Source organism: Phaenicophaeus curvirostris, chromosome 14 (genome assembly GCF_032191515.1).
Source record: "Phaenicophaeus curvirostris isolate KB17595 chromosome 14, BPBGC_Pcur_1.0, whole genome shotgun sequence".
Classification (NCBI taxonomy): Eukaryota; Metazoa; Chordata; class Aves; order Cuculiformes; family Cuculidae; genus Phaenicophaeus; species Phaenicophaeus curvirostris.
The window spans coordinates 10,004,711-10,028,981 of NC_091405.1; the positions used below are offsets into that span (position 1 = coordinate 10,004,711).

Genomic DNA, 24,271 nt, shown 5'->3' on the forward strand with positions numbered 1-24,271 from the left:
TCCCCCTTTCCAAAGCAATTACTCCAGTATTGTAACTGTATTGCAGAACACTGCAAGCAATTAATTAATCTTAAGAGTCGGCTATTTTTTACATCCTGATTTTTTCAGTATACCTTGTAGTCGGCAAGTAGCGTAAACACTTTTGCTTTTCGTGGTTTGGACAGTCCTAAAAAGTAGATCCAGCAACAGCAATCATGGTGAGCAGCCCACAATTGCATGTGGAAACAGTAAGTTGCAAAATGAGTCATAAATGATAAAATATACTGTCATATAATGTTGAAGTGTACTGGACTAGAGTAACTTACTTGCTGCTGTAACCACAGGAGCAGTGAAGGTCATCAGACACGGGGAGGTGGATGAGTAGAGTCCGGCCAGAGGTGTGGCAGTTGAGGAAGAGCATCCCAATTGTTTTACAGCAGGAGTGATGACCCTTGCTTTGTTTCTGCAGGTAAGAAGGTTATACTGAAGCCAGAAGGGACTGTTCTGATTTACTGTTGCTGGAGAAAAAAATATAACTGGATTGAACTGTGCAAAGTTACAGAGCAACAGCAGACTGCAATCCAGAATATGTGGTATCAGATGAGACAGAAGAAGGTTGAAAGGCCAACAGAAAACTTGTACCCAGCTAAAAGCTGTTCAGCATTTTCTCTCTTTGTTAACATTTCTTTGCTTATGATTTAACTTCATACTGTTTCAAACACCTCCTTTAAGATACAAAGCACAGCATTAGTTTAGGGCACTGATCTCAACCGAGATCAAAGAGGGTGACACTTTTTTCCTGTGGCTTTCAGGTAACGACCTCTTGCTCAATTACACCATAAGTTTCAGTCACATTTTTGATGCTTTAGTTATTAGGAACCACATAAAAAAAGCCCCCTTTAGATTCAGTGTCTGATAAAACATTGGCAATAGGCAAAAGCTGGAGGTGGGTCTCAGTGAAAGCAAGGTGCTGCGGCTTATACTCAAATGTTTCCTTCCAGTGCTGTCTTACCTCCCCAGCTTCCTTTCTTCCTCAGATGTAGCAAAAGGCTATTTTCAAGGATATTCCATCTTTATGTGTCTTTGCCACTTTAGATAACTTCCTAGAACATCTGAAAAGGAAACTCACAGGGATTTCAGAAAGTCGATAGGCTCTAACTTTGTGCAAGAAAAAGAACTCGTGGCAAAGAAGCAATAATGCCATGCTGATATGGCGTAAGTTTCCTGCAGGATTTTCATTCTACCTGGCCTTCTACTTTTTTTTTTTCCTGCTCTGGGTTCTGGGCCAGAATTTATTTTTTTTTTCCACCTACTGGTCCTTCTGCCATGTCTGAGAGCTGCTGACAGCACAGGAAAGCACACTTCACTTCCTTTCCCCTCATAACTGCAGACTATGAGACCTCAGTGAAACCCATAAACATTAGATGTCTTACAGAATTTAAGTCCTGCTACTGCGAAGGCAGCATGCTGAAGTGGTAAGTCTTGTTAATGAATTCTGCATTTACTGGTATAGAAGGACATTAAAACATTGCAAGCTTTTTGGGGCAACCTGGCCCAGAGCAGTTTGGATTTGAAGGTAATAAGGGCTCTAAATTTTGGAGTAAGATTTTCTCAATCAGGGCAACAAGTAGGCCATATCTGCATACATATTTAAGCAGGAGTCACACATGGGGAGGGAGGACATCAGACATGACTATAGACTATGGCAGCACTAGCTGTTAAAGGCTATTTTGTAACTGGCCATGACAGCTGTGACAGAAACGGAGTGCTGTAGCATCCCACAGAAGTCCTCACTGATTGAGTTTTCTTTAGCCTGTTTCTGTGTTGTTTATGATGTTCACTTTTTGTGACTGTCCTGTATATGCTGAACATATAGTAGGTGGGGAAGATGAAGCAGAAAGGAAATGCAACAGAAATCCATCCGAGGTCCTGTGCATGGTCCGACCTAGGGACATACAACCCAGATTTGGCTCAGTGCAATGCTTTGTAATTAAGGGGTTACAGAGGGCTCTGAACAGGCTGGATCAATGGGCTGAGGCCGATTGTATGAGGTTCAACACGTCTCAGTGTTGCATACTGCACTTCAGCTGTAGCAACCCCACATAACACTCCAGGCAGCAGAGGAAGAGTGGCTGGAAAGCTGCTTGCTGGAAAAGGACCTGAGGGCATTGGTCAATAGCTGTTTGAACACAAGTCAGCAGTGTGCCCAGGGGGCAAGGCAGCCAACAGCATCCTGGCTTGTATGAGAAATGGCCATCAGGAGTAGGGAAGTGATCATGCCCCGATACTCTGCACTTGTGAGGCTGCACCTCAAATCCTATGCTCAGTTTTGAGCCTCTTACTACAAGAAAGACATTGAGGTTGAAAGGAGGTTGTAGCAAGGTAGATGTTGGTCTCTTCTCCAAAGTAACAAGTGATCGGACAAAAGGAATTGGCCTCAAGTTTTGCCAGGGCAGGTTTAGGTTGGATATTATGAAGAATTTCCTCATGAAAAGAGTTGTCAAGCACTGACAGAGGCTGCCAGGTAACTGACGGAGACACCATCCTTAGGGGTGTTTAAAAGATGCATAGGTGGGACGTGCTTAGTAGTGGACCTGGAAGTTCTAGATTAAGGGTTGAACTTGATGATCTTAAAGGTCTTTTCCAACCCAAATGATTCTATGGTTGTATGAAAGTGAGGCTTTGGAAGGTGAATCATTGCTGTACCTGAATGCACTTTGAATAACCTGCAACTTCTTTCTTGAGGCCAAAATTTATTTACCTCTCTCATCCTACAGCCATGGCATGGTGGTGATGATGGCTGCAATTTATCTCCTTTACTTAGAGGAACATGGGAGTTTCCGGTGCTTAGTGCAGGCTATTTCATCCCTGTGGCAGTCTCAAGGTTGTTTTGTAGTCTTCTATTCCTGCTGTATTGTGTCAGGAAGGTCTACACCCAGACAAAAGGTAAAAGCCCATACATCCTTTATTTGAGCATTTCACAAATAAATTACAAGTTTCTTTGCAACCACGTCATAAATCAAAATGTTTATTTACACCTCAGAAACAGCAAGCGATTCAGCAACTAGGGCCCAAAGAAAAAAAATACCTGGAAAAGTAGCTGAATTAATTATATTTAAAATAAAATGAAATCTTTTCCTCCTTACCTGAACTTTAATAAATGAAAGAAAATAATAATAAAAAAAATTGGTGGTAACTTAGAGACAGGGTTTATTATAGGGCACGTGTTTTTTTACAGGAGGGTTCCATCTGAAATGGCAGTAATAACACAACTTGTTTGTACTGAATTCACTGTCACAGCCCACCAGACACGCTCTTATTCTAGAGCGTCTGGCAGTCTGTGTATGCACATACATACAAAGAGTCTGTCTTTAAACTATGATAATTTTAACCCCAAGTCATCAAATACAGCCATTTGCTGATGCAGAAGAGGAGTGTAATATTGAAAAGGTGGATAAAACTTTCCCAAATAGCTGTCCCACTGAAAGCAGAGTAATGCAGAATTCTTGCTGTGAACCCTTACTTTTTGGTGACCTGCTGATACACAGATACCTTAAAATGAGTCAGTAAACAAGTCTGCTTGTCTTCAGGTGATATAATTGTGTTAAAAGGGGACAGTTAAAGGTAGCGTAAATACAATATGAGAGTTGGGATAAGCCTGTGTTTTAGTATGTGTGGTTTTGCCTTTTTTCTTTTAAATCATGCTGGTATAACACACATAACCCGTGCTGTCCCTTAACTCATGTATTCATCTATAATTCATTGAATTAAACTACTTAATCCAAGTCCCCATGTTGTATTAGTCTCCCTCTATCTGCATATATTTTATATATTTTTTTTAATATATGTATGTGTATATCTCTATATATCTACATATATACACACACAGAGCAATTGTGCAAGTAGTAACTTGAGAGTGTATCCATTTCATTTGGACAAATACAAATCAACCTGCGTATCTTGATGTGAGGCAAGAGAACAGTTTAGTCAATGGGTTATGTGTTTTACATAGTAAAATAGTCAGCTATATCTGCTTTAAATGGAGCAGTTATAATGATAATTACTAATGTACTTTGCATGCTAATTCTAAAGATTATAGATCACAGAGTTCATTGAAAGAAAATAATTGCTATTTTAGTTATCTTTTTGTTAGCATTGAACAGTATATCTCTTAGACAACGGAGTTACTACAGTAACAAAGGGAAGACAGGATTAGAGTTTTGCCTTAGATTTGTGTTCTCAAGGTGATGTGACTTTAATATAATTTACCTCATTTTTCTTTTTTAAAAATAAATAAGGCATTACTAAACCCACTCAGAAGGAAAATTAGCCTTTTGACAAACAGTGATGTAAAATTATTTGTGTACAAAATTCTGCTGTTTCAAGCAGCTGAGTATATTAGTAGCAATTAAGAAGAAAATTGGCAGCTTTCTCAGTATTTCAGACAGGGAGGTCTTTGCAAAGGAAAGACTGATCATGTAGAAGTTAGTAATACAACATATGTCTGTCTTTTGGCAGTGATAAAACTTTTAAGCTAGGGCCCTCCAAACTGATTGTAAGTGCATAATTTAATAAATGAGGTTTGTATTATAGCAATCCCTAACTTAACTGACCAAGCTAGGGACCAGGACAAATTATTTGACTAGAGGCCACAGCCATTTCAAATAAAGGTTGAACCAAATTATACTGGGTGCCTTAAAGACATGTTATAATGGTTGGTAAAGAAAGTGAGTCTTCTGTGGGAGGTACCTAAGCTGTACATTTCTCTATATGTCACAAAAGATAGACTTTCAATAATATAAACAATGAATGATCCTGTGACAGATACTGCTGCTTTACTGTTCACAGCAGACCAGTAAAAGCAATATATTTGGAGGTTTAGATGAAAAATTTCATCTAAATAGGATTAACTGAATCTCAAGCTATTTATTAATGGAGTTGCTCTTTGATTTATACAAGTGTAAATGTGATGAGAACAAGGGCTTGGAATGTGTATTAGCCAGTGTTCTTCTCTTACCTAAATTTCCTCAGTTCCCAGTAGGAAATTCAGCTCATTTCCCTTTGTTTTAATCTTCAGACCTACAGCTACTGAACGAAATGCACATAGGCAAAAGCACATATGTGAGGTGTACGGATGAGAGTTCAGTTAGCAAGTACATCACAAATGAGACCTTTGTCTTGCTAATAAACTCCTCTCAGTGATTGTTGTACCCAATTGGTGTTTTAACAGCAGACACTCTTTTCAAGTGAAATGATTTTTGCACAAGAAGTTTCGTGCATGTGGCAAAATGAAAATCAACCTGTTCACCGCCTTTCCAACTCTAGACAGCATTGCACGTTTATAAACATGGACTGAAATAAATGTTACAGTGACCCAAATGGCTAGGTAGAAATAAGTGCCATGTTATAAAAACAGCAAGCCTGGCTGAAAAAAAGTTAAACATAATTATCTATTAAAAAATTACATCCAATTTTATAACTTCTCTACTTTTTCGTGACATTGTAAAAAACCTAATAAATTATTGTTGCTCCTTTGTTTCAGGACATGGGCATCGTTTTTGAGCCAGCACCGACAATTTATTCAGGTAGGAAAAAGATTCTAATACGGTTCCTCATGTGCATAAGGCTACAGAAAGTGCCACAATCTCTTGTTAAATGGAGTTCGTTCTCGGGTATAGAGAGAGAGAAACGTTAACATGGCAGCTTCATCTTCTCTTTGCATGCTTAGGTAGTCCAGTGATTGTCTGAAGCTTACAGACGCACATAAAGACTGAGAAGCTTTAATCTAAGTGCAGAAATAAAGTGATAGTGGTTAATGAAGGCTTTGATGCACCTTGATTCAGAGATTCAGCTGTGATATTGACATGTCAAAAGGTTGCAGTAGTATACAAGGAAAAAGATCTCTTGAACTCTGCAACAAAGTGGTAGAAAGGTTCTTCCTATTGTTAGCTTAGTTCCAGGCAGAAAGGATTTTCCTTTTATTTCTCCTTTTGGGTGCCCTTGGAATGATCCACCAAATGTTATGCGAGCCCTCATTTAAACAGGAAAAGTGTAACTTTATCTATCTGGTACTTGATTGTAATGATATGAATGCCAATGAGTGTCTTTCCAGAGGTGGATTTTGCTGGATAGAAAGAGAAAGAGTATTTGTGAGGGAGAACATTATTGTTTCTTTTATTCAAGATAGAGTGCTTGTGGATTGAATCAGAGGGTGCAGTTAATGTTTAAGTGCATTTGGATGCATTCATTAAACAGCCATGTTGAAAATCCAGTGGTGTTATGCATTTGTCAATTTTTAACTCTTGAAAAATTTGCCTGCAAACTGTATTTTTTTAAGACGTGATTGTTGAAGATAAAGCAGCATTGTATGATTATTACAAGGCATGGGCAGAGAAGAAGAGAATCAGAAGCATTCCCATGTTAATGTTTGAGATCAGGCACTTTCTGCTGAAATGCCTGCAGCTGCCACACAGCCCACTCCTGAAGCCCTTGCTTGACAGAATCTCCTGCTAACCTCAAAGTACCACTTTGGTAATTGAAACACCTAGAATGTGCTGCAAGAGAAAAAAGGTTAGTGGGAGATTTTACTTAGTCAGGACTGCAGGAGTTAAGCTGGAAGAGAAAAATAGGTTTCTGTCAGAAGGCAGCTTGTATCTTATCAAGAAATCTACAACCTTAGGAAAGTTCACAACACAAACTAATTTTTCCTCTGTCGCTGTTGTTATTACTCCTTTTGATTAAAAAAAAACCCCAAAGAACAAAAACCTGTTTCATATTTGGTACAATACAGGAAGTCAGAGAAAAGCTATTGTACAGCAATTTTTAACCACCAACACACATTTAATATCTAGTGTAGCAATATGAAAAACTAAATGTATGTTTGGACTTTTTAATGCTTCCAAAAAGCTTTACTATTGAAAAATATATGTGGTGTGGAAGATACGCTCATAATCTCACTGTAGTAAAGACAACATACAGTATGACTCATAAGTACTGTAAAAATGCTAACTAAAGAATGCAGCTGCAAAGTTCTATTGCATAAGGAAGCTTGTTTAAACTTTAAATAAGCAAGTTTATTAAAATATTCTAAGACATTTACCCTAGTTACTGGCAAGCTCTAATAAAAGCCACAGTCTGTCACTAGTATACTTTTTTGTGTTAATTTTATAAAAATTTGGTGTGAGCTTTGATGGATCATTTACAATTTATTAACAAGATGATCATCTTGATACAGTTAGAAGGGCTTTTTTAACCTTACATGCTCACATAATAAAAAAGGACTCTTATTCATATATAATGAACACCCTTTTTTTTCCAAGTCTGCAAACAAGTGTGGTGATTTTACACACACAAAGAAACGCTCTTGTTACTCTTAACTGGAAACTGTGTGTACATGTGTATGTATGTATATATATATTCAACACTATATATATGTGTGTGTGAATATATTTATATAACAGGGCATCTGTTTTCCTCCTTGCACTTATTTATGTAATGGCACCTGCACAGAGGCTGAGAGAGAGACCAGTGTTTCCGAGAAATACTTTGCTTTTGCTGTTCCAATCAGCTTCCCGTACGCAGACATCGACCAACTTAACTGTGTCTGCAGAGCCGATGAAAGACTTAATTTTTGTAAACTGTTCCAGCAAATAATTATCAGCAGAAACAAAAAGAAAGCTGACTTTAGCCCCTTTACAATCAAGCCCAGCACTCCCATTGTTGTAAATCATGGCCCACACGGTGCTGGTCACGGCTGGGCTGCTTCCCACTTGCTCACAAATCAGAGCTTTGCAAAACCTCCCAGTGCTGCTCCTACTGCATTGGGGAGCGAAGCGCCGTGCTCCTCACGGCTTGTAAATTCCATTTGGACGGGTCAGAAACAAGCCAGGGGGACTTGTGTTTCTTGTTTGCTGAACCTGAGGTACAAGAAGTGAAACTGCAGAGCCCTGGGTCTGCTTTATTTGATGTCAACAAAGTGGCTGTTGTAGCGATATGATTGCAATAGGCTCTCTCCTTCTGGCCACACGATAAACAGCAAATAGAGTAGGTTTAGCCATGGTAGAATAGCTACAATTCATCTGTGGCTGTATTATTCTTTGTTCCTCACACATTCCAGATGAATATTTTATAAAAGCTAAACCTGTCGTATAACTCTTCTCTCTATATAAATCTATATATATATACATACACTCATACATATACAAATACTAACCCACAGACAAAATATTTTCTGAACAGTTGAATAGCAACAAGTCAACAGATAGAAAAAAATGGAGTCAATCTGTTTTCTGCTCCCCCAAGGTCCAGTTTACATGTCATGGTCTTTTAACATTCTGAGAAAATTCGCATAAACCTTGCGTCTCACAAAAGGAATCCATTAATAAACGGAAGCTGGGGTAGAGGCTGTCAAACACCAATGTATAGTCGGACGGATTAAATGAGATTGCAAATTAAACTGAATCTGGAGCAACTGAGGCCTAGGAGTGAAGAACAGTAACTGTAAACTGCAATCTTCAGATCTGACGTTTTCTTTTTTCTCGTTGCCATGGCAACTCAGTAGGACAGCTTCAAATGTCAGGAGTTCTTACAGACCTAAATGATGGGAAATGTGTGTGATTATTACTATGCAGATCACAGTTTTTTTTAAAGTCTTGGGTTTTTTTCCCCAATCAAATTACTGATGGAGTGCATACACGTTTGTCAGTAATTAAATATAAATTACCCAGGTTCAGAAGCAATTACTTGTGAAGACAGAAATCTCCAAGAGGAAACCCCCAAATGTCACCTGGGGCATTCAGAGACCTTTGTAGTGCAATTCAGGAAGATGCAGTGCAGAGGTCTGAGCATAAATCTTGAGCCAGGACCTGATTCTCCCCATCTGACACCTCAATCATTTATGTTAGTGCAAGTAAAATGCCAGTGAGTCACTCCATGCACACATGCTGACAAGCAAAGAGCAAACAAACAATATCTTTTAAAAAATACATGTTTATAGAGCCTTATAGTTTGTGAATATACCAGAGAATAAAAGAGCTTGCATATCATATTAATGTTGCTACAGAAATATAAATCTTATGTGGACTGATTTTTTTTTTTTTTTTAAATAAAGTGAAGTTGGCACAATTTGGAATGATTTCACCTGTTTCAGGTGGGCTCTGTGATAATACAAAAGTAGAAGAGAAATTTAGAAAAACAGAGATTAGGAGCAAATGCATCATTAATTGTACTTAATGGGTCACTTCAGCTTTGCTTGAACACCAGTAAATTGCAAATACTCAGCTTTGTGGTAAAAACAGAAAATAGGAAGAATAATTTGAATCCAAACACACACACAAATGAGACTGTGCCTGCAACTCTTGATATAAGAAATCAAGAAAATCAACTACAATCATATTCCAAATTGTTTCCTGCTCAGCTGACACACAGCTGCATATGATACTACACAAGTTCAACGCAATTCCAGAGATCATTTTCTGAAAGGTGGTGGGGATTTCTGTTGTTTTGCTTTCCCATCTTCTACCAACAGAAAACTGGTTCCTTTGAGCATCAACTGGATCTTTGGGACGAAGGAGCCAGGTCTTGCAAATAGGATGGGTGCTTAAGCATGGTGATGTTGTTATTAAAAGATGCTTCACAGACAAAGAGTTATGGACTGGTGCACACTGACATTTTCTGATCAAAGGTAAGAAAACATCTATATTTGAACACGTTTACACTTGGACTGAGTGAAGAAATCGAGTTCAACCTTGTCTCACAGTGATGGGTTAGAACATGTTCTATAATCACCTCTTTGTCTTTCCCCTCCCACACTTGGTTCCTAAGGCATAGGGTTAGTATCGTTTGTTTGTTTGTTTGCATTGGACCTCGCATTAGCAAAACACAGAGCTAAGTTTAATCTGGCTCCTCTCAAACAAGTGCAACTTCTGACCTTACAATGTTGGTTTACTGGTTGTACTAGTTTTGGCTGGGATGGAGTTAATTTTCTTCATACTAGCTTATTCAGTGCTATATTTTGGATATGATGCAATATCCATTGTTTTGCCACAACCACAGACATATGCATCATAAACAATAACATAATGGCCATTATTAGATGCTGGCTTGTGCTTTTCACTATTTTTTAATGATCTGCTTTTCTTTTGGGGGAAATCAAGTTCAAGGAAGCGACCTTAAAGATCATCTAGATACAGCCTCCCTGCCACAAAGCCTGGTGTCATTAAAAGGCTCTGACTCAAAGGAAATAACTCTAGACACTTTGCATCTTTAGGAGATCCCTGGAGGTCTTCCTGCTAAGGACAGGCACTCGTATGCGATGAATGAACAGAAGCTGTAGCACTGCATTTCTGTACAAACCATAGACTGAAGCTTCACCAGAGGAATCTGTCAGCACAGTATTTACAAATTTCACACAAACTCAAGCAGCTAGTGACTGCTTCACCAACTGCTTGTAAATAAAGGGCAATATATGTTGATTTAGGTGCAGACTTGAAGAAAAGCTTGTATATTTTACATCATATCGACATATATAATGAATGTTACTAGTTTATCATACATTCTGCATTTTCTGAGTAGTTAGTTCAGCTTTAATTATGAATATGCTTTTTTTCTATGCAAGTTTATCTATTGAAAATTAGCTTCTCTCTTTCACAACATGTTTTTGATTCCCCCTCTTATCCCACCTGCCTTTTCAAGCATCACCCTACATTCCTTCTCCCATTCATCTCAAAGGTCTACGGTCCCTGCACAGACTGATTTTTTTAGAAAAATTTCTTCACTACTAGAAAATTCTGACTTATCAGCTGCCTTCAACTTATTTAATAACATACCTGGAAAACTGATGCTTCCCTTGGCTTTAGTGACTCTTCATGCCATTTTACTAAGATTTCTCCAATCGCTTTGCCAGCATGTCCTTCTTTCTCATTCCTTCCATCCCAGGTTTCTGGGGAAAGCTTTTTCCTCCCACTTTAATTTCTTCCCCTTCTCTATGACACCATTCATACATGCTCAGCAATCACTTCAGTGCTGACAGTTCAGAGACCTTACTCTCTTTACCTGCTTTTCCATTTAGACTAAAATATTGACCTCTAGGCTCTGATAACTTTTCCGTGTTTAGCTGACAGCTTTGCACAGCTAAAACTGAGATCTTAAATCTTTTCCCTAAAGCACTCCTTTCTAGTTCTTTCTGTGATTGCTCAGGACATCACTATCATCCTGCCTCTTATTCAAGCCTAAAAGCAGAAACAAACTGGAGGAGGTTTTTGTCATGGAATCTCCTTTCTAGGTCTGTATATTTAGGTTACGTCTTAATCTAGAGGGTTCTTTTTCACACATCATCCCTAAGGGCTTTTTCTAGCCTTTCAAACAGCTAAATCTCCTACACAGGCTCTCCTCAGTTAGCAGTTTTGCAACATCTTTTCACAGCCCTTGACAAATTCAAGCTACTGTGCTCATATCCTGCCAGTCTTTTGTTGTACAGAGTCTTTTCCTAGTCTACCACTTTGACAAATCCTCTGCCACTGTGACTCTTTCATGGCCTCTTCCCTGCTGCACACGTTTTCCTGGGATTATCCCTACATGACTTGTTTTTCCTCTCATTCATAGCACACAATGGTAGCTTTCATTTACATGTTTTTAAACAAACCTATTTGGGCTTCCCCCTAGGCTTTCCCATGTAATAAGAGGAGCCCCCTACAAGCATTCATAAAATACCGTCTCCTTAGCATCTTCTTTTTCTGACAGATCTACAAAAATCTTGGTATTGGTAAAGGCTGCCAAAGCTATTATGAATTCACCTTAACCCCTTTCACCAGCCTTCACTGAAGTTGAACCAAAAGAATTATCCTATACCAGACATTGTTTGTAAGCACAGTATGTGCCCCTCCACTCGTTATTGATGACCTGACACTTTTGTAGAAGTGGATTCCTAAAACAGTAGCTTTTGGCTTTTCAAATCAGTTACCACATTCAAAAATATGGACTGTAAAATTTCAGTAGCTAATAATCTTTTGGTACTGCTAGTGAGAATACTCATGACTGAATCTGTCTTTGGTCTTTCTATTGCATATAGGTTGATATAAAATTGCTTATGTCCAATAGAAAAGTTTGTCTAAGTTTCTGTGGTTAATAGCAAAGTTATCGTTTACAAATGTACTTTCTAAAAATATTCTAATACAGTCATATAAGGTGTTATTGGACAAATGTTCTGGCCGGTAACTCCTTGAATATAAAACCTGAAAAAATCAAGAATAACCAAAGTATTGTGCAGAAAACTCAACCATGAATGTAAGCAGAGCTACTGAAATCAACAAAACTGCTCTATTATAAATTCTTTGGGGATCTGATAAGCATCTGGTCCATATTGAAAATTTCTCTGCTCTCCCAGCTGGATTTCCAATGTTCATTATTGTTTTCTGCATAGGAACTGTAGTTTTCTTGTTTGCTTTTTTCTCCCTTTATTCTCCCCATAAAGAAGGATCAAATGAAGGTTCCAGAAATACACACATTGCCAAATTGTTAAATTATTACCATCTTTTTCTTATTTGAGTCTCTTCTTTAAACAGCTAAGTCAGACACTACTGACTTTTAGTGTTTATCCACTGACTTCAAAGAGGTTGGGGATTGACTTAATTTTTTTCCCCTTTTGGGCTCATCTGATGTATTCTATATCATGTATTATTTAAAGTTTGCAGCTGGCAACAGCATATAAAATATATTATTATTTAAGGAATACTGTGAACATAAAATGTGCAAATAATGCGTGCAGGGTGCATATTTGCTGCTCCATGCTAACAATCTTTTTTTAGGAAATTAATGTCCTGGCAAACCTGTGCCTGGAAGGTTTAGATCTGTACTCTAATAATCATTATGCTGAGTAATTATTTTATTTTCTTTGTTTCAGCTGTTAAGAGCAGCACTATCTCTATAGCTGGTCTCAGCACTCAAGAATTGTTATACACCATGTATTGTTTTAAATGTGACTTCTGTCTACCTAGAAGAAGTAATTTGCTGCAAATGGCTGCAGACATGGAAGCCACAATGTGGTGTGCGGATTGTTGCTATTACATGGTCACCCTGCACCTTTCCCTTAAGGTGTCCAGGAAATACACAAGCAGTATAAAGTTAGCATAGCTATGTATAACTATTCTTTTTCTCCAGAAATCACTCTCACTGAAGTGGTTCTAATGTGATCTTCATTCTTATCTCACAGGTGTCCTCTGCTCTACTTCTTCAACACCTGAGAGAAATGTTCAGCCCCATTCCTTCTAAGACAGCAGTCAAATAGCGAGAAAACAGTGAGATAGGCAGGGTTGGTTTTATGTACTTGCTGTCTGAATTATTTCTATTATGGTTAATGGGTCTCAGATAAGAAAGCACAGCTCATTATCATAAACAGATGGTGTCTGTTGGCATTAGTACTTTGGCACTGGAAGCTGTTGTTTGCTTTTGCTGGTCAAGAAACTGGCAAACATACCTGTTTATCTGGAGCTAATGTACCAACAGTATGGAGTGGAATAATGGGATATAAGTCTAATATAGTATGCATTCTAGGGCAGGGAGTTTCATAATGTAGAAACTTAAATGGAAAAAAATCCACTATCTAGCCCTGCTAAAGTCTATTGACACTGACTGTATTTGGAAGGTCAAAAGACCTGTTGCTGTTGGTGGAAAACTCCAGAGGACTGAGATCTTAATTGTCCTCTAATCATGAGGTTTTAGAAAATGAATTGGTTTAGAAAAGGAGAAAGCCACCTAATACAGACTAACTATATATAATATTGACTTCTTCAATGACTATAGCTACCTATCTGTTTCACAGTGGGCTAATTTAAGCCCATTCATTATGTTGATTCACATGATAAAAGAAAATGGAGAAAAAAATGCACATAACCCTTCAAGACAAAGATTTCATAATGCCTCACTCTATAAAAGAGACAACAGGCAGCATATGAGCCTGTTCATGGTAGTTCAGGTTGCCAAGAGCTCATATTCCAGCAGAACCTTTCTAATCAACCAGTAAACAATCTTGTTTGCAAAACAATTTCTTATGATCTCAGAAAATGCTCTGAAAATTCACAGGCACTCTAGCTTTCCCTGTTGCAGCTTTAGCTTTCTCCAAAAATATTTACGTATTAGTGACTTGATTCCTTGCTTATTTTGAAGAAACAGGTCTAAATTGATTAATTCAAAGCCTTTGAAAGATGTGTTACTTCCAAGACCAAACTCACCCCTCATTACACACACTATGCTTCCTACATTGCAGTTAAAACCTCATAAAAATTAAATGCCTTTAGGTTTCATGCTGACCCTCTGTACAGGAATGAACTTTACCCAAGATGCATTCATCCTCTAATTCCCATTTAACATAGAGGAGAGACTTAACACAGCTGGAGTTTGGAGTTCAACTCATGCATGCTCCATTTCTTTCAGATTTCTTTCAATTACCCTCTCATCAGAAATATTACATTAATCTTTGCATAATTAGAAGCCTATATTACATCATGGGCTCTATCAAAACCTCAGTAACATTAAGAGATAAAGTGAAAATGGTAGAGGAGATCAGAACCATGTTTCTGATTAGGGAGTTAATCAACATCCAGGTACTTCTTTCCTGGATTTACCATCTCTAAAAGGACATTAATTAGATACAAAATTATTAGTTTAGAGACTTCATGTAGAACTTAGGAAAAAAAAAAAAAACAAACGGTTTTTTTGTACATCACTGATTGATTTGCTATGGGTAGTTTTCAATACAAAAAGCATCACACAGTGTTATAATCACTTAATAGCTACGGTCTTCTGTGACCTCTTCAGTGGTCCAAAGCACGGTACAGGCTTTGCTGCAAGTGTCAAAATCTAGTGGTTTTTGACTACCCACTTGTCAAAGAAGGGGATATTTTCACCCCCAATCTCACTGTATTTGAAAGACTGAAACAGCTGTCCTGAGACAGATACCATGCATCATTAATACGAATTAAGAAATGTGGATTTAGTATCAGGAATATCAGTAGGCATGCTTGTGACTAGAGAAAATTAGTGATCTCACTGGACAGTAATACCCTGTGGAAGTGTTCATAAGGAAGAGGAGTAAATGAGTTTATCTATCTTCAAAATTTGCAGCTTATAACATCACGTATAATTTGTTTCCCATTTACACGAAGAAATAATTTCAAAGTTCTTAATGACAGGAAAAACACAGTGTGCATTACTACTGTGTTTGTAAAATGAGTGTCTCATAATTCTACTCAAAGCTCCAGCAGGCTCTCATGTATCAACATCAATATTTAAATTCAGGAGCTAATATGCCAGCACGTGCTATGCAATTGGCCAGAATTGGCAAGACAGTGGAGAAACATGCCAATGCAAACTAATCAGCTTGTACAGGGCAAAAGGTTGCTGAGGCTGAAGTAATATTCAAAGGGTATCTGTTTGACCTCAGCAGATATTTCCAAGAGTGAATCTCACTCTGTTAACATGTTTATTATGAGACTATGCTGGTATATCTTTCTGAAACAGTACCGATTTACTCCTCTGACTTCTGGCAAGGGCCTTGCTCACTCTTGAATCCTTGTTTCTGCTTTAATTCTTCCATATACCCAGTATGCAATGGTGTGTTCTTTTGAATTGTGAAATGTATGTGCACGGAAGAAACACCATCTGAGAGAATAATTCCTCAGATAAACCAGACGACTAACTATGTTTGCCTAGAAATACAGGAACATGTACTGCCTGGTCCACTGTGGTGCTATGTTTATCTAATAAAGCCTCTTCTAATAGCATTCCTATTCACTAACTGGAGGGAGAGGTGGTGTTTTCTAGGGTAAAGCAGCAAAGATATTCTAGATTATTTTCTTTTATGTGAACTTTAGCTAGGTACTTAGCCAAATCAAAGTCACCTTCATTTGACCAATAAGAAATAAATGCTTCCGTTCTTTTCCAATTCTTACTAAAGAAAACAATTGCAGAGGTGACTGTCTGCAATCTGGAAGTGTATTTTGTCATGCTCTAATCTGATAGAATTAGCCAAACAGTTGAAAATATTCAGCAAGTGAAACACATAGGTACAGTTTTGAAATAAAGCATTGACCAAGTCTCCTCATTTTTCATACTCATGCTGAAAATGGAATGCATCAAATGTAACAGCTAGCCAACCTTTTAGAGCAATGTATAACTGCTTAAGCAGCCAAATCTCATCTTACACAGCAGTACAGCTTAGTTTACTATCAGTTTTTAATAAGTAGAATACGAGCATAAGTGGTACAGACACATTCAGTTCTGTAGGTATACAGTGATCCCAGCTTGAAACACTATGAGAATCCTCTGAAAAAAACCCTCTTATCATGCAAAAATAAAAGTAAGAGGAAACTATTCTTAGAAGCCACAGAAAAGGAAAAGTCAAATTAGAAAGTTGCCAAGTTTGGCTATAGAATCATATAGGTTTAGGTTGGAAAAGACCTTTAAGATCATTGAGTCCAATCCTTAACATAGCATTGTCAAGCCACCACTAATTCATGTCCCTAAGCACCTCATCAACATTAATATCAACCTATTTCAAAATTTTTCAAGAACTTGGAAGCATGACAGCTTACATGAGTATTAACCAATGGTATATACAAATCACATGTATGCATAAAGTAAGGCCTGAATATGTAGTCCAAACATCAATGGCATTTTTAAGGATTTTGTAAGTAGCAGCTGTCTAATGCAGAAGCAAAAGAAACATCTTCTAAGCCTTATGCACAACAAATCTCTCCATTCATCTTTAACATCACATGTCACATCTAAATCTAAGTAGCAAGCTGTCTGCATGGAGAGCACATTTTGAGGTGTTTGGATGTGATAGAGTGAGGGAATATGCAAGGACAGAGACAGTTAAACTCCTGTGGACTTTAGTGTGGACTTTATTTGAGCTAGTCTTTTTTTTTCAGTTCTAGTTTTCAGTTATACTACTCCAGAACAATTCAGATTATAAATATATGAAGCAATATATTTATGTGACTTTAAAAGGTTGTTCAGAAAAGAAATACAAAACACTGTGCATCAACACTTACTGTTGAGAACTGTTGGGAAAATGAAAACATAAAATGTTCATTTGAATTCGCAACACTGAATGGTCTATCAAACCAATCTCCTTAAATGTTCATTTCATGTCTACAGAATGACCATCAGGGACAATATTACAGCTCTTAGGAAAGGAGCTGTATTTGCTAGTAACATTTTTCTCTTTTGCATTCCAAACACACATCTTCTAAACTGTCGTATTTTTTTCATGTCTATACTTCTGGAACATGTTTGGGTGGTATAAATGTGCATAAAATGCCATTTCCCACCTAATTGACTCAATAAAATCTAATGTCATTAAGAACATTTTAAATATGCTGATGTGCTATTTGAGGGTATTTCTATTTGTCATGTCCAATGACTAGGTATATAAACATCCTTTCTCTAATTAAATACATACATATGGACTTCTGTGCCATTTCAAGCCCCATTAACTTTAGGTGGGCTCCCAAAGCTAACTGCACTACAAATTGCAGGACCGAGTACACCTGCAGAGAAATTAGGAGACTGGACACAGAGGTCTGTGTTAAAAGTGAGGTTTAAATCAAGCTGTCTCAATTTGAAAGTAAACCCTGAAGCCCCAAGCCATCCTTTCCTTACTAGAGTCTAATAAACCAAAAGCTTTAAGGCCATGAATACCGATATTTTTCTCATACAAGCATTTGAGAAGTGCTCTAATACAAGAATGTAACATAAATTAGAATAGTGCAGAACAAACGCCCCAAAAACGCAACAAACCACTCTTCACAGCAGAAAACAGCATCTTGGTAGATTTTGAAATTCTAGCCCATACAGCAATACGTTGCTTCTCAAAAATGGGAAAATCTACCTTGCAAATCTTCCAAATCTTGCTAATTAAACTGATTCTTTTTTTAAAAGGTAATTAAAAAAATGAAGAGTAAGCATTATTTTTACAAATTCTCCTATTTGGAATGGTTCCTCTGAAGCTTCCTCATTCAAACTATGTGGAATAGGGATGAACCTTTTCTTGGAAAAATATCCAAATTACTCTAAAAACTAAACAGTAGTTGAGCCCTGAAAAAAAATACACTATAATTCTGATTGTCTAAAACTAAGCAATATAAATCACAATAAAGGCTAAAAACTGTGAATCAGTGGGTAACAAATCTACACTTGTAATAGAAAGAGCAATGACATTACAGGTCTTTTCCACTAGAAACCTGCTATGATTTATCTTAGTATTCTGCCATTCAAGAATGCATTGCTTCAGACACTTGAAGTTCTGCACAAAGAACAGACACAGATGCTACTTTTGCTCTAAGACATGAACTAGGTGAAAGATAACACTGCAGTTTTTATTCTGCCTGTCTACATTCAGGTAAATTCAAATCCACCAGTTTAATATAATTTGAATATTTGTAATTCTTTAATACCAAATACATAATTTTAAAAAAAAAAAAAAAAAAAAGACATTTTGTCTATTACCCCTGTAGCTGCATTCCTCAAATCAGAAAAAAAAACATTATAGTAGGGGACATGAGGTATTAAAACAGGAAAAGTTAGTGGAAATTAATCGGAAGTTAAGTTCAGGAGTATCTCTAAGGCTTCTTTGCAATCACAGTACAGACACCTGTGCAAGTCTCTGTTTTTCAACATACCTGAGGCCTTTCATCCCCAGTTTAACAAATTAATTTGAATGTAGAGACCTGCAGCTTATTTAATTTCTTCATAGCAGTATTTCCCCTCCAGTCTTTCACTTTGCTTTCTATTCATAATAATGGAATACTTTACTCATTTAAGCTCAAGTCAACTTACAACTTCGTAGTCCACTGCCAGGTTAACAAAGAAAAAGTTTCTTATCAATGTTTGACAGTTAAGTGAGCTATCTTATTTTTCTTTTTTTCCCCCAACATGAAGTGCTTAAAAACCAGATTTTTTCCTAACAAGAAAGTCAGGTAAAATATTATGGCTAGTGTGTCTGAGCCACTAATGAAATTGCTCTGAATTCTGCTTGTTTATGACATGACTATTGTGCTTTTGGTTCTTATAGTCCCTTGATTCAACCCATTTGAATCTAACTTGGTCTTTTATGTTGGTAAAATATAAAAAGAAATATGAAATACAATCATCATTCTATGATTAGGCAATTAAGTGAAGAAATTATTGACAAGTCAAAATTCCAGAATTCAAATATTCTTTAAATAATAATAGAATAGATACTTTGTAATTGAAACAAAGCCTAGTTCTGCCACACAGAGTAGTTCATACGTCTATCTAACCTCACATCAGATGTCAAATACAACGAAGAAATACTTTAGCATGAATAACAAAGTTCATTTGACTCAAGGATTTACCTCCTAAGAACAAGAGACTCATAAAACATAAACATTGTGAGCAAAGTCAGCCACATAAGGGCTTTTGTAAAAATTAAACCCATAACTTGCCTCTAGAAATGGGATATTTCATCTGTTCAATAAGCACTAAAGTTCTCTTTGTTTTTATGGCATCATAATCTTTGATTACTTTGATAAATATTTGGACTATACAAAACATTGCAATGGAACTAATCGCAGTCATAAAAAAAAACTGTGTGAAAATGAATCGGGAATGCAGTGATACCAGCACATTTTAAAGAAGTTCAAACACAGAATCACATAATTTTTAACTGGCTCCTGTCCTCATTCTTTTATGACTCCATGTAGTCAGTCACATCCCAGAAAAATAGTTAAGAAAGTTGTTATGCTCGCTATGATTAGGCACCTGCACCAGACAAGGAATACAAACCTCACGCCGTGTAACGGGGTGAACCCAAACCATGCAACTGAATACTAGCAAATCTTAGCAGAAAATGCAGTCCTGTGTTGAGGATTAGGCCTGTCTATGCTGCAATCTGTTTCTGGAATTCACTCTCTCACTCCCAACAACTGTGTATAAAACAAGCATTGTCCTCAGACTGAGATTGTTTTTCCTCCCCTTCCTTTCAACTCACCCACTATTGCCCTTTTTTTGATTTCATTGCTCGGACAACAGATCTGAATATCACCCTGTTAGGAGATTATGTGTGTAATCTTATTCCATTTTTTGTTTAAAATTACAGCTTTTTCCATGCTTATTACAGTACTCTGAAGAAACATAAGGTTGCAGAAAGGCTCTGGGAATGTCTATATTGTTTCACAGTGTAAAGACTATCCACTGCTATTTATTCTTTTATAGCAGAAGACAGAAGCCCTCTGTCATTCAGAGAACCAGGCATCACCACTCAGGTGCCAGGAGTCCATATTCTGCCCACAGCTGAGCTGGGAAAGATCTGTAGTCAAGAAGAGTTTTCCAATACACTGAATTATAAAAAGCAATTCTAGGTAAGAAAAACAATGAGACTTCTTTAGGTCTCGAAAAAAAGCAATATGCTAACTTTCAAAAGCCAATCTTTTCTCTGCCTCATTGTACTCTATGCAGATGCCTTAAGGTAAATAACATTCAAGTGCAAATCATATCAGATAAGTAATTCCAGTAGTGAAAATCATGCCCAGTACAGCACTAGCGGCATTTATGATGTGGTAACAAGAATATATTTAAATCAATGGACTGCGTATTTATATCAACCATGCGATAGTGTCACATACTGTCAAATATTTTTAACGTATTACTTCTAATAGTGGAAGTCTGTGTTTGGTTCCAGCAGATTGAACCCAGAATCACTGAACCAAAGCCAATGGTGATACTTCAGATGTCACTGATGGGAACAAAGAATGTGAACTTACACTTAGCAATTACATATTCCTTTTCATCTTCAAAGAGTATCACAAACATTAGCTAGTTCTAATTCTTTCACAATGACCTTCATGTTAACCTTTTGGGATAAACATAATATAAGAAAAAAACCTGACAAGATGTATAATCAAGCATACGTCAAGCCTCAGATGCGTAAGCGTTCTCTGCCTTGACCTCTCTGCCTCATGGTAGATATTATCTCATCAAGAATATAAGGCCTTTCTCCATGGCTCAGATATTAATTCACCATACAATGTATTTTACTAACATAAGATGACAGTAATAATCCTTGAACAACAGATTTACTATCATAGTTATAGGATATAGTTATTCCTTTTTAACAGATAAGGAACTCAATATTGCATTAAAAAAATATTGCTGGAAGCTGTCACATGGCTTTGAATTCCTGCTGTTCAGTCATTCAGGGATATTTTTATTTTCTTTTACTCCTTCCAATTTAAATTAGGAATTTTGTAAGTCTCTTTTAGAAAGTTTTCTCAGAAGCAGCAAACTTCCTTTATGTATCAGTTTTCTCTGGCCTCCAACCTAGACTGGCGATTTGATTCTCAATTCTGAGTGGCTCCAAGCCCAGAATCTTGAATAAGTTCCTCACGTTCCAGTTGTTTGAGCACTTTATAGAGAGAAATAGATTGAAGCAGACAGTACTCATTTTCACGGTGACCCAGAACAGCTATTGTTACAAGAACACCTTTAATCTCCTGTTTCTGTTTTTGAATTGAATGCAAGTGGGGAGAGATGAAAGCGTCTCATAAATCTGCTACTACAGCTGGTACTTCTTAGTTTTTCATATGCCAGCTCTAATTCTCTTTGAGCCTTCTTAAAATCATTACATCTATTTCTTGATTTGACAACCAGACATTTGTTGCTATTTTTTGACTATGAAAAAACCTCCCCTCCCTCTCTCTTGCAGCTACTTCCTCAGAAAAAAAAAACCCAAACCCAAACTTACTGCATTACGATATCAATGTATGAATTTAGGTTTTCTTATGCAGTATACAAACGAGCAGCTAAATAGTACTCCATTACTTACAGTTCAGGAAAAGACTTACAAAATAAACTGATGAGTGAAAGAAGGATAAGGGTCATGCTGATATGAAGGGCATCAGTTGCACTGCAGTCCATTTTGGATTTCTTGCAAGAGCACACTTGTAATTTCAGTTCTGTGTTGTTAGTCAGAGGTGGTTTTCCAGAATCTGTCACTGAGATTGGGATGTTGTAATTAGCCTTTTTCAGGTTTTGAAGCAAGATGACCTGAGCATGAGTATCTGCAAAGGATAAAGTAGAATTAGCCAAATAATCATTATTTGGAAGAGAAGAAGAATATACAGACAATATCAGACATCCCACAGCTCTTCATGGAAATTAAGAAAAAAACCAAGAACACTCTAAGGAAAAGATAAAAGTGCTGAATTGGAGGTAAGTAGCAGTCCAGAAATTTTTTCATGGGCTGAGAGCTAATTGCAAACTTATCCCAAGCACCACCAAAAGAAAGACTGCTAATAAACCCTTTTCTTTAAATATATTATTTGGTCTGCAAGTTATTGTCAGCATTTGCCTGTGGACACTAATATACAAATCAAATGCTAAGACATGTAATCCCCAAAGCAACCCAAGAGGGAAGAATATACCTTTGCCAAAGGCAAAAAACCCTTCTCGCAAGGACATACAGGCAAATCCAGCTAGCTGCTTCCCCAGTTTGATTAAGAAGGCAGTGAAGGGAAGTAATCTCTTTAAGTCACAGATCTGCTCCACCTGAGCAACAGTGAGTCCAAACAGCTGTTTGTACCCATGTGAGTGTGATAACTCTTTTAGGGGTTTAACAGAGCAGTGGTTTGAAGTCTGGAGAACACCAAAGAAAATGACTCCTCCAATTTGTCCTTCAGCCAGATAGAGAAATTGCATGAAGTTTTTTTTTTTTCCAAGAAGAATTTGAAATGAGCCACTAAAAGATTCAATGATGACAGAGATAAATAATATATGTTAGAAAACAAACAGAAATCATTTAAATTATAAAGAAACGTAGCACTCTGTGCCCTGAATTTGCCATATGAGCCTTCAGCAATTGCATAGCATGGGCTTTGATCCTCTTACCAATAATGTATCACAGTGCATTTGGGTATTTAATTTGTGAAGAGTCCAAATACTAAAAATCAGAAACTTTTTCAAGTCCATTGTCAAAGCCTGTGCAAAAGTTTCATACTGTCCTGTAGCAAGGACTTATGTATCTATCTCATGTATAAAAATTCCATGTCGTGAAATATGGTAATTTTTATAAAACTAATAACAAATTTCAGAGAAAATGCAGACAGTCTATTAGTATGTCCCACCAGGCAGCTGGTCTGAGCAAAACCATCACAGTGTAAAACAGCAGCAATGGGTCCATCCTGCAAGACTTTCAAGCATAACTTCTCCTGAATTCACGTAATGGGCAGCTTCAGGCTGAGTATACTGGGGTCTAGAGGTAGGAGTAATAAATGCATGAGAAAATGCATAATAAAAAAAGTAATATACTTACTGTTAATCTTGTTGATTCTCCACATTTTTTCTGGGCCAGATTGCTTACTCAGTTCAAATTTGAATGGATCTGTGTTAGGATGAAGGTCTTTGTCTGATGCTCCTAGTACCACTACTCTAAGGTCTTTTGCATCATCACAAACTTTTGCCAGTGTTGGATAAAGGGATGGGACATTGTCATTGACATCCTCTAGGGTAATGTGTAAAGTTCCTGTACCTGTAGCAGGAGGGTTACCTGTATGAGAAAACAAATATATGTTTATTAAATCATACTTTTATAAACAGTTGATCTTATTTGTACCTGCATGCTTGCAAAGGGAAATAATTTTTATAGTTCTTACCTCTGTTATATGACAATTATTGCTTTAAAAACCTGATGAGTCACTATTGTAAATTTGTTGCTGTATTTTCAGAATCCAGCCTGTCTGATTCTCTACAGCATGGATAATTGTTCTAAGGAAACCTCTGGGAGAGGAATATTTTGAAGTTAAAATGAGATTAGGACATAAATAGATATCTGGAAAAGAACCTGTTCATAAACACATACTGAGAAACATAGTAGGAAACATCCCCTAGACAAGCAGCATGGGTATTAGAAAAATCGAGAACAAGACAAGAGGAAAAGTGATAGCAGAGCGGAATCAATTTGTATGCTGGGTGCCCACAATAGAGCAGGACCAGATTGTTCCCCAACAACCCTTGAGGCCACATTTATTTATGTCAGTAGAAGTGAAACCTGTCAACATGCAACTCTGGAAAACGAGATCTTTTATTTACCCAGAGCCACCCTGTGTTAGCAGTGGAATTTCTGGCTTTTTCAGATTATTTGCCAACCTGCCTCAGCCTTGACCTGAAAGAACCAGCTGCAGAGGAGAGGATGTTGTTTATTCACCATGGTACCACTACAAGCCTTTGTGCCGAGGCTGTGACTGACAAACCAGCAGTGGCGCTGGAAATGTTTGTAATG

The 24,271-nt window shown here is 37.3% G+C and overlaps 1 protein-coding gene across 2 annotated transcripts in view; it reads right to left on the reverse strand.

Annotated features, from left to right (window-relative positions):
• Positions 1–2,926: 2,926 nt before the first annotated feature.
• CDH13 (cadherin 13) overlaps positions 2,927–24,271 on the reverse strand; it is a 447,506-nt gene continuing 426,161 nt past the window's right edge. The window contains exons 12-14 of one of the 2 annotated variants that reach the window (XM_069868789.1): positions 23,306–23,539; positions 21,840–22,055; positions 2,927–8,571 (exon numbers count right to left, since the gene is read on the reverse strand). In XM_069868789.1, coding sequence (XP_069724890.1) covers positions 8,564–8,571; positions 21,840–22,055; positions 23,306–23,539 — 458 coding nt within the window. In that variant the 3' untranslated portion in view covers positions 2,927–8,563. Of the gene's footprint in view, positions 8,572–21,816; positions 22,056–23,305; positions 23,540–24,271 lie in introns of those variants that run through there. The other variant, XM_069868788.1, reaches the window with a different exon arrangement.